Source organism: Raphanus sativus, unplaced genomic scaffold, assembly GCF_000801105.2.
Source record: "Raphanus sativus cultivar WK10039 unplaced genomic scaffold, ASM80110v3 Scaffold0160, whole genome shotgun sequence".
Classification (NCBI taxonomy): domain Eukaryota; kingdom Viridiplantae; phylum Streptophyta; class Magnoliopsida; order Brassicales; family Brassicaceae; genus Raphanus; species Raphanus sativus.
The window spans coordinates 12,721-24,368 of record NW_026615480.1 but is presented as its reverse complement, the minus strand read 5'-3'; the positions used below and the strand labels follow the sequence as shown (position 1 = coordinate 24,368).

The 11,648-nt window shown below is 32.2% G+C and overlaps 2 protein-coding genes across 2 annotated transcripts; both read right to left on the bottom strand.

Moving 5' to 3' along the window:
• Positions 1-871: 871 nt before the first annotated feature.
• LOC108849937 (endo-1,4-beta-xylanase 5-like) lies at positions 872-3,310 on the bottom strand. Its single transcript, XM_018623535.1, has 6 exons — positions 3,262-3,310; positions 3,025-3,071; positions 2,727-2,946; positions 2,477-2,640; positions 1,426-2,313; positions 872-1,222 (listed from the first exon to the last, which is right to left on the bottom strand). The coding sequence occupies exons 1-6, from the start codon at positions 3,308-3,310 to the stop codon at positions 872-874; spliced, it is 1,719 nt and encodes a 572-aa protein (XP_018479037.1).
• A 5,093-nt stretch (positions 3,311-8,403) lies between these two features.
• Positions 8,404-9,914, bottom strand: LOC108853420 (transcription factor RSL2-like). Its single transcript, XM_018626832.1, has 5 exons — positions 9,372-9,914; positions 8,948-9,238; positions 8,755-8,820; positions 8,575-8,640; positions 8,404-8,484 (listed from the first exon to the last, which is right to left on the bottom strand). The coding sequence occupies exons 1-5, from the start codon at positions 9,912-9,914 to the stop codon at positions 8,404-8,406; spliced, it is 1,047 nt and encodes a 348-aa protein (XP_018482334.1).
• Positions 9,915-11,648: the final 1,734 nt, after the last annotated feature.

Below are 11,648 nucleotides of genomic sequence, written 5' to 3'. Positions count from 1 at the left end.
AAGGATTTAGGGTTTAGGATTTAGTTTACGATTTAGGATTTGGTTTAAATTTAAAGGTTTAAGATATATGATTTGTCCAAGGATTCATGTTTTTTTCGAAGATTTAGGGTTTAGTATTTAGAATTTAGAGTTTAGGGTTTAGTATTTATCGACAGATTTATCAATATTAAACAAAAAATCTTTTTTTGATAATTACTACTATTTTTTATTTATCTAAAAACATAATTTTATTATACTAAATTTTTATTATTTAATTTTCTTTTTTAAAAGATATCAAATCTAAAATAACTAAATCTTATTGGTGGGTGAATGTAGAAGTTCATCCTAAAAGATTTATATCAGATGAATAGGACTTCAACTACACATTCTGAAACGAATATGTAAGTACGTTTCGAACGGATTCCACCTGCCTTCATCCCAAAACTAAAAGCAAACAAAAGATTAAATATCCACAACCAATTTCAAAGAAAGAACGAATTTATAGAACCTTAAATGGGTAAATGGTAAAAGTACGTTTCACATACAAAGGAGACTAGGAGAGCAAGAAGTTGGTTTTAACTAGTAGCTAAAATTTCTGCCCGTGAAACATTTTTGGAGTTACGTCGAAGCACTTGTCAAGTGACATAGACTGGTGGTGTTACATTATAGAGAAATTGTTCTTTAGCAAAAAAAAATACATATATCAAAGTTACGCCTAATCAAATTTGGCGTAAAAAAAAAAAAAAAATCAAGATTTAAAAATATTTTTGTGCCCACGACAAAAGTGTTCAAGAGTAATAATATCCCTTGGGAGTTTCCTCACACTTGCGGCACTATTTTCACTAAGAATTAAACTACTCAAATAGTACAAAGTAGTTGTAAACTTAGCGTATCAAACATGAACGACAAAGGGAGATGGTTGAGAGTCATCAGAATTCAACTTAAAGCAGTGAGAAACAGTTGAATTAGTGAGAGGATGAGCAATACTGATATCATAGTCACCATGGAAGAGTGAAGCTTGAAAGAATCCATCAGCATCAGTTAAACCTGTGGTTTGCCCACGAAGCCCTCCCCACTCACGCAGAAGTTTGTCCACAACGTCTCCGGTGGGTAGGTTCCTGAAGTTTCCATCGGTGAGGCACATTTTGTAGCAACCTGATGGAGAATAACCACTCCAAGTCACCATTCCTTTCACCTGCGGATGCGCGTGGCCTTCCCTTAGGACCTGCTCAAAATAGTTGGCCTGCAAGAAACGCGAACATCAGAAATAGAACCAGTTGGGCATTAGCATGTAAAACATTGACATGTGACTTCCAAATTTTAAGAGATTATTCACATAAACATATCTCAAAATTGTTTAGAAAAATTTCTATTACAAAGTTTACTAAATTTTCTATAGCCCCCAAATCTTAAGACAGATTATAAGAAAATATTTATTTGAGTTACCTGGACATTAGGAGGAGCTTGGACGTCGACCTCAGTGAGCCAAATAGGCAAACCAGTGGCAGCAAGAGTGTCAAGAGCTGATCTCATATACGGAATGTTAGGAGTGTTGAAATGAGACTCAAGACCGATCCCTAACTGAATGTTTCCGGCAACACGAATAGATTGAAGCTCTCTAAGCTTCCCCAAATACCTTGCTGGACTAGAACCCGAATCTCCCGGTTGCTCCAACGTGTTGAACTCATTCATAAACATTGTTGTCCGCGGGTCTATGGAATGCGCCAACGCATAGATGTAATAAGAGGCTTGAGGACCCATCTTGCTCTCAAAAAACGAGAAATGTAGATTCTCATTCACAACGTCCCAACTCAAAAGCTGGCCTTTGTACCTTGAGACCACCGAGGAAACCCTTCTTTTCACGGCGTTGTATAGATCGTTACCGGACAAAGAAGTCACCCAACTAAGTTGGTACTTAGGGTCGTTCCATACGATATTGTGTCCACGTACAGCGATACCGTGCTCTTTGAAGAATCTTAACATCGCGTCTGCTGTTGTGTAATCCTCTTTGCCTCTTACTGCTTCCGTGCTGTACCATTTCATCTCGTTCGCGAAAGTTGTCACGGTGAATCTCTTAGTGAACCAGTCTTGGTATGCTTTATTCCCAAGTATGTTCTTTTCTACCTCGCACCCGAATGGGAACCCGAGTCTATTCTGTACGATGGAGATTGTTGCGTTTGGTACTGGCTCACCTAAGCTGTTTACGGCTCTGATCCTCATGGCTCCCTTCCTCGTCTTGTGAATGCTCTGCTCGTGGTGAGCGTTCCACTCTTCTTGTGTGAATGGTTGCAACGAGACGCTATCAACCCATATATCAACGGTTTTATCCTCGCTCTACACATGAGCACGGAAATAAGAATCATAATAGGTCAGTTTCTCTATTCCCACTAATTTTTCACATTTTAATTTTTTTCTTTAAAAATATTATAATTATACTAGGTTACTTAGAAAAACAGTCGAGAGTCAAGACAATGACTATGTTTGTATATGTAGATACCTCAAAGTAAAGTTCGGCAGGACCAGATTCATCAATGGTGATACCACCTTTGAGCATGGACCAGCATCTAGATTCAGCAATAACCGAACCGGCATGCTTATATTCACCATTCTTCTTGAAAATGGCTATCACGGGAGCCTTTCCTCTGCTTACTTGTAACCAAGCTACAAGTAACATAAAATACATCAAATGATAATTGATGTAATGCTTATTAACATCCTAGAAACAAAAATTTCGAAACTATATTAACCAGAGAAAGTGTAGAGAAGCCCCTTTTGCAAATAAACTTTCTGTGAGACGCTGTCATAAGATTGATTCCTCCCTCGTGCAACAACAAACTTATTGCCTCCGAATTCTCTGAAATCGATTTTGGCGTTTGCGAATTGTGACCACCCATGTGAACCATTTTGTAGGTCAGGGTTCACGATGATCCCTCCATTGTACTGTGGTTTATGAGGGTCCTCTAGACACTGCACCAAGACATAAGGATAATCAGAAAGAGAACTTTCCAAAGAACATGTCTGAATAAAGAACAGAGAATAGCTTGCCTCTATAGTTGCCGAGTAATCGTAAGGTACAGACTTTTCTTCACACCCTGCAAACGTTTTCATACAAAATATGTTATCTTTTTTTTTCGTTAGTAATCAGAGTTCAAAAGTTATTTACCATTTACAAACATAAGAAAATACATCTTGCGAACAAAAGAAACTCGAAACTTTATAAGAGAAACTAAGCTATATAAGAACAAGAATAATGTAGGAAAATCAGATGAGATGGAGAACAACTTGATAGAGAAAGGCTGCAGAAGGCGAGCAGCAGTAGAAGAAGCTTCATTGTGGAACAAATTAAGAATCACTCGATAGTGATTAAGGGTTCCCAATAATATATACTATTTCTTTATGGTATATATACAATGAATAACAAAAACAATTTTGACTTTAGTTTTATGATTTTCTTACCATACTTGTTATGGAAAGAAAAGTGGAAATATTTAAGATTCCATAGCCGTTAACGGAAACGGCATATTAAACCTAGGAAAATTCTCAAAGGCAACCTCGATTCTAGGATTAACATATCTAGTAGCTTGTTTTGAACTAGCGTTTGTTAACTATGACTAGAATTTTTGCCATTGACTAGGTTTTTTTTTTTTTGAACTAGCGTATTTTAAGATCCATAGACCAAAAACTCTAAATAAGTTCTTGGCCTTTCAAGTCGATTAGGTTTCTTTTGGTGTAATCGCCATTTTCTTATTAGGGACAAAGATCTCACATCAGGTATTGGAAAGAATCTTTAGCAATATATAAGATAGATGGATCATTCCTCTTATCACCAATTGATTTTAAATATAAAGTTCATCTAGCTTAACATGATATTAGATTTCGATCCACGCAGTCCAACCTGATCCATCATCGATCTTTGCCCAAATATTTCGAGATTGATTTTAAAAGAACCATCATCTCGACGAATCGTATTACGGACAAAGATTTCACATCGAGTATTGGAAGGGATCTTTAGCAATATATAAGATTAGATGGATCATTCCTCTTTTCACCAATTGGTTTTAAGTGTTAAGTCCATCTAGCTTAACAGTTCTGACTTAATTCCATGTGAACAAGTACAAATAAGTTCATTTAACTAAGCTTGGACTAGAACAAGGCAACTAAATTTAAGGCTTCAACTGGTATTGTTCAGTAATATTTTATAGAGGCTTCAACTTTAAACCCAGCCCAATGATGCTTACTACTATCTGCCACCATTATTACTTTAAGAATCAACTACTCAAATATGAAGAGTTGTGTACTTGACTTCTCAAACGCGGAGGAATACAAAAGAGAATGGTTGAGTGTTTGAGGAGACATCAGGAATCAATTAAATGCTGTGGCAAGCTTTTGAATTGGTGAGAGATGAGGAAATTGTAAACCCTATAAATTGGTGGCCTTCATTACATATGTGGGCCTAATCAAAAGTTTTGTCAGCATTTTTTTTCGTGACTATATAAATTAATGGGCCTAATTTTTTCACGGGGTTAATTGATTTACGCTTACCAGTGGTTGAGTAGATAAGAGTTATAAGCGTGGGTATTTTATCCGATACATGAATCCGTATTCGAACTCGACCTAAAAACCCGAATTGAAAGCTAAATCAAAGTAACAATATATTCGAACGGATATTAGATTATGAGAAATTAGATATTCGAGCCTGCAAAGATAATATCCGAATCCCGAATGAATATCAGAAGATAACCAAACATATACATACTTGACCTTATATTTTTAATTTATCTTCATTTTATTTAAAATATTTATTTAATGCTATTCATACTTTAAAATCATATAATATATATTTAATTGCAGATAAAATAATTTGATACTCACTTAAAATGTATATCATAATTTTTTTTATGCATTAACAAAAGTTACATTCAAAATTTGAAAACAATAATCAAATTAGTGTCTTTTTTATTTTTGAAATGTTATCTTCAATCTATTAATCATTTAATCTATTAAAGAAAATAAAAATTAGTTAAGTGAAAGTTATACTTTTATACACAAGAAAGTTGAGAAACAATTTTTTTTTTCTTTTCAAAATCTAAATATTTGAACCCGACCCAAAATAACTGAATCTAAACTAAAAATATCCAAATTCGACTAAAATATATAAATATCCGAACAAGTTTTATATTTCTATACTAAAATATTCGAAAATATCCGAATCCGAAGGAGTATCTGAACGATGGCCCTGAGAGTTTAGGTGTCTCAGAAAAATTTGACTGAATGAATAACACACAATTTTACAGTGCTGTCAAATCACTGTAAAAGTGTTTATGTATTTGGTTTATAATCGCCATGTTCTGACTTAAATTCATGTGAACAAGTACAAATAAGTTCATTCTGGTTATCAAAAAAAATATACATATATATATATATATATATATAAAATAAATTATTTAGGATACCTTTCAAATTATCAAAAGAAATTGTCTTTAACTGTTAATATCAAAATAATCTCAGCGCGCCTAAGTCAACTGGTACATAAGAATTTAGTTGTTTTAAATACTTTTTACAATCTATATACTGTTGACAAATTATAAAAATATAACACGAGCCTAAGTCAATTGATATTTAAGAATTTAGGAAGTGAAAAAAACTAAAGTCAAATTCTACTTTAATAGCCATGATGTCAATTTTTACAACCTTTTTCTGACATAGACAATTTTATAACTTTTTTTTTTGCAAGCTAAACAATTTTATAACTTCGCTTGTTGTATGGAGTTCCTAAATGGATTAGACTACCTATTACTCCCTCTGTTTTTAAAAGATTCATGTTTTAGAAAAAAAATTTGTTTCAAAAAAGATACATTTTCTACATTTCAAGACATTAATTAATGAAAAATTGTATATTTCAAAAATATAATTGTATTTATTAAATATTATTGGTTCAAAATTTTGGGGAATTGTTAATTAATAAAAACAATACATTGGTAACTAAAATTTTATGTTTTTCTTAATAAGTGTGAAAAATCTAAAACATGGATCTTATAGAAACAGAGGGAGTATAATATAGTTGACCTTTATTTAAAATATTTCAATCGTTTTGTTATGTTTCTTTTCTTTTTTGAAAATGTTATGTTTCTTATAACCATAAACTTTCGTGATGATTTGTTTTTGAGAGACTTTTTTACTTTGAACTAACTTGCTTTTTAGAAAAAAATGTTTACCAGATATCAGTATATATTTAAATATTTGTATTTCTGTAACATTATATTCTAAATCTATAAATATCATCAGTAAGACATTTATTAAATTCAGTGCTATAAAATTTTCATAATCACTTTTAAACTAATGGGATAAAATCTGTAGAATTATAGGTTTATGTCATGAAATTATGAATTAAAAAACTGACTGATTTGCTCAAAAAAAAAAACTGACTGAATTTTGATGCTATAAAAATTCGTAATTACTTTTCAAATTAGTAAAAATAGTAATAATTCCTGGCAAAAATAAAATTTCTGTAATTGTCTTTATATAAATTGTTATGAAAATATATGATATTGATTCAACGAATAAGATTGATTGTTGATGATATTTTTTTTTTTGATAAAGACTGTTGATGACATTATAGGGTAGAAGAAAATGGATTTGCCATCTGGTTACTTTAAAATACTTTGGGCTGTGAGAATAAAACCTGAAAATATTATTTAATTCTGTGAACATATATATTCAACTCTTGTCAAGGAATAACTGCTATATATATAAAAGATGGTCTTTAAACAGCTTATTGCATGGGAACATTTATATTCAATTTTTTCAAAAAAAACATTTATATTTAATATAAAATCAGACTCGAAAATGAAATGCGCAGAACCAACACTGGGATATTCCATTACAAAAATTATTAAACCATGTACATGAACTAGAATTGGTCTTATTCAAGAATACGTGTGAGAAAGGACATGTAGCGGCCAAAGGTTTAAGTGACCATAATTCATCATTCATATGTTCGGCAGGTTTGTAAACTATTCCTTTTTGGTTTAGAGTACTAACGTTTTTATGATATATAATTTTTTTCACTGGTGTGAAAATTTACTTTTTTCTTTTGAGAAAAAAAATTTACTTAGTGGCATGCAAACAAATAGATGATAAATGCCTAATACCGTAAAACTGAAAACCAATGCCAAAATTCAATCAGTGTTCTAGAAATGTTTTGTATATATATATATATATATATATCTTTTTTTTTTTTGAATGAATGTATATATATATATCATGATATATATATATAGTAAACGGTGATTCCTTAAATTGATTGTCATGATCGTTCGATGCTGCTCGATCATTTGCCAAACACGGGGTGCATGAACTACGCTAACATTTTTTTTTTTGATAAGTAAAACTACGCTAACATTTGGACGTCTTGATACAAGTTTGAGCTTCACTGCATACGTACGTATTAGATTTGGTGTTGTACAATAATGGAAAAATCATGGTTAGCGCAACCATATACTTCCTCTGGCAAGAGAAATCCGATAAGCTACACAACATCTATTGCATATTTTATATATTTCATAAAATGGTATAAATATCAAATTATAGTAATTATAAAAATAAAAAGTTATTTAAAAAAATCTGAAATTTCTTGAAAAATCCATAAAATTATAACAATTTTTTTTAAAAAAATTACTTGAATCTCAGATTTTCTTGAATAATTTACTCAAATTGTCAATTTTTTTTATCATGCTGACAATATTGTTTGGCTACTTTAACTAATTAAATAGAAAAAAATACTGCCTGAATATTAAATTTTACACATATGATCCCAACAGGAAGTATGAGCGCGGATGTCTATTTATAATTATTGGTGCATCACTGGCTACGAGTATTAAAAAAAAAAAAAAAAAAAAAAAAAAAAAAAAAAAAAAATCTAATATCGATCTGGAGTACGCTTTTACTTGCTTTAGTTTCTTTTCATTGAAGAAGAAAACAATCTGTAGAGTTATTAGCACATACACAAATATTACCAAGATTGTATGTCCAATATTTATTAATGAACTCACATACTTATGTGTTTTTTTTTTGATAAATAATAGTTTATCGCTTAATATGTTTTTTTTTAAAACATACAACTCGTTATCAATGATACAACACAGCTAAATAAATGGTAGATTATCAAAATTATATGCTTATACTATAGGGCTTATTATGATGAAAACTACATCGAGTGGATTAATTGTATGATACAGACTCCGCTACCAAGAAACATCAACAATTAAAAGAAATAAAGAATAGCTCAAGTGAGAAGATGGAAACAGAATGTGACTCTCCATTTCTCTCATATTTAACATCGTACGAGAAATTATAATCAAGATCGTCCGAAGGAGAATATTACATTTTTCAAAAAAACGCAACTAAAATCACAAGATCCGTGCATCATCTCGGTGAGTGGAGGCCAATGTCCATTCCGTTAAAAGCAATCGGCGCATACATCCATAGATCATCAGAGCTTAATAACTGCGTAATTAATATTAATTTTACGTTAGGTCATTTTCATACCGACACATGCATGGATTGTACACGGAAAATGTCAAAATTAAAGGCCACCTTAATTTGGAGCTGCAAAAATTTGACGTAATGAACGGCTTCCTCAAGCATTGTACTGATATCAACCTGTTACGTATTGGTAAGAATTTTTTTCTAACGTTGCTTGTAAAATTAAATTGCATGGAAAAAATAACAACCATATATCATCTGCATCTGTTTAACGCTTGCATGAACTTTTACCTTTGTTCCATTGGGGACCAGATTTTGCAAAATCCTCAGTCTTTCGTTTATCCTTTCTCTTCTTTTCTGCACAACCAAATAAATATCGGACTTAATTAGTCTTTTTACTTTTTTTTGGAATAATGATAACAAAAAGAAAATGTTGATCAAATTAAAGACGAAATGTTGACGTTTTTAAGAGAAAGATTTTTACCCTTGCGTAAAGGCTTTGAGGGTCGGTGGCAGCACCACGACTGGCCCTGGTCTTGCCGTTAAGGTTGAGGGCGTTGGAGGCATCTTCTTCGTCTTCTCCTCCAACGTCCTGAGAAGGACACTGTGATTCTTCCTCGGAACAGAAAGTGGTGCTTGAGTTCTGTCTACTCATCGTAGCCCCACTCTTTCTTTTCTTCACCTTCTCTCCTTCATCTTCTACTCTATTGTTGGTATCACCACTCATCTCTATCATCTTTTGACCTCTCTTGCCCACTTTTGCTCTCTTGTTTTTCTGAATCCGTTGCAAACCCAATACAATAGTCAATAAACCATGTTACTCTCATATATTATTTGGTAAAGAATGTTTTTAATATAAATGGTAATATATTGATAACCATGTTGGGAATCTTAACCGTAGAACTTACATCAGCCGACATCGCGCGTGGTCTCTTCTTGGAACCGGTGACAGATTTCTGATGATGATCCATAGTAGTCACAGAGATCTCGGGTTGCAAGATGCTCTCATTGTTATGGTGGTTCTCAACAACGGTTTCCAAGGGAAAATGTCCAGATGAGTATTTCTCAACGTCACACTCACTAGTCTCCTCACCAACAAGGTAAGAGTTGGTGTTGATGGTCACATCTTCCATCTCAAAGTTCATCGACCCATTGTTGTTCTCTTCAACCGCGGGTGGTACTACCGCATAGTATCCACTGTTCCCAACGCTGTAGCTTCTGCTCTCCCCAGAGAAACAGAAGCTACTGGCTTCAGGCATGACGGTAAGGTGGTTGTGATGAGAGCCAAGGCTCCAATACAATCCCTGGTGGTCTCCACCGGCTGTGCCAGAGGCTGACCCGGTGCCAGGATTGTCGTAGGAGGCGAGGAGCTGGTTCATGAAATCAGTTTCTTCGGTTGCATATGTGTACATTCCTCCAAGGTTGTTGCTCCATTCTCCCATGGCTTCCATTTTACTTTTGGTTATTAATTTATAAGCGTCTTAGTTAAGAGATTAATCTTAATTAAGAAGATTGATTAGTTTTGTTTGTTGGAAGTCTCGTGTGATGGAATGAGGGAGAGGAGTTGGATATATATATAGAGAACATGAGGGAGTGGATATATGTCGTCACTTCTATTATTTTATAACACCAATGACAATCATCTTTCTAATTAACTTATCAGTAACAAAAGTTTGAGATACCCTTAGATATGGACAGCTAGTAATTATGGTGGGCGATACGACTTGGTCTTCCAAGCATATTTTTGTCGTTTCTTAGTTATGACTCGATGCATTCCCGCTTATCTTATTGCTTAACTTCATATATTATTTCATAGTTGTTAAGCACATCAATTTAAGTAAGCAAAAGTAATATAGTTGGATGATATACACGAATTATGGCCAATGTGATTATGGTATGTTAATAGAATTTTGGGATAAGATTGGAGAAGCTCACTCGATTGTTCCACTTTAATGTAGACTATATCTTAATTAGCACTAGGTTTTTGATAAAAAAAATTAGCACTAGATTTGTGATTTACCAAAACTTTGATCAAATAAGAAGGAAAACAGACTATTTCAGCACTTCCTCTGTTTTAATTTAGTTGTAGTTACGGAGAAAAAAAATTATTTAAGAATATGTCTTTTTAAAGTTTTATTGTGAAATTTATTAAAAGTATTCTATTATTTTTTAACTGGAATATAGCTAGTTGGATATGTAATGGTGTTTTTATTTAGAAATATGTAAAATTAAATGTATTTTTAATTTGTGCATATAAACTTAAAACAACAATTAAAATAAAAGGGAGAAAGTAATAAAGATTCCATCCCAAATTTTAGCAAAAAAAAAATAAAGATCTTATCGCAAACTCATGTTCGAGATGAATGGATTGAAACTCAAATTGAGCTGTCCGAAATTAGTTTTTACATACATCTATTATATTAAAACAGACATGGAATTTACGGGAGTTCATAATATGCTCGCTATTTGCGCTGATGACTTTAATATATGAGTATTGATCAAATACAATTAGCAAAAATAAATCCAGCTTTGAGAAACTACATATGAAATTCAAAAACTGCATATGATACCTCCACTTTTTCCATTATAGACATGTAGTCCAACCTGCCATGATATAGCAAAGACTTTGTTATACTTTAGCAAAAAAGTATTATCTCGCTATAATATTCTACTACATCTTTAGAATATTCCAATCAATTGATAAAATATTAATTGTATTTTATCCAAAATATGTATAGCGATACAACATATTAATCAACAATATTTTACAAACTAGCAAATAGTCGAAATAGGGTATAAGAGAGGATAGGATTATATATATGCGCTTCCTATCAATTAATTAAAAGAAAAAATATATAGAAGTAACTAGTTGCCTATATCTTATAGATTTTTTAATAATGTTACAGAACTTCTAAATAACATAAATGCTATATTAGGATACTACTCTTAGACATTACGATATATATATAAGAAACTCTATGTATAAATATATACATTATTGTTATTTATCTATTTTACGTTATTTTCTAAATTGTATTTTTTGCAGCTATATTTCTGTATATGTACTGAATAAAGTGTGGGCTAACGTATTAAAAACATTTTTTGGTAAAAAAAGTGTTTTTAAAATACATTACAAAGTAATCCGTGCTATATGGACCTTATACATATGGTTCTCGTCTAGTCTG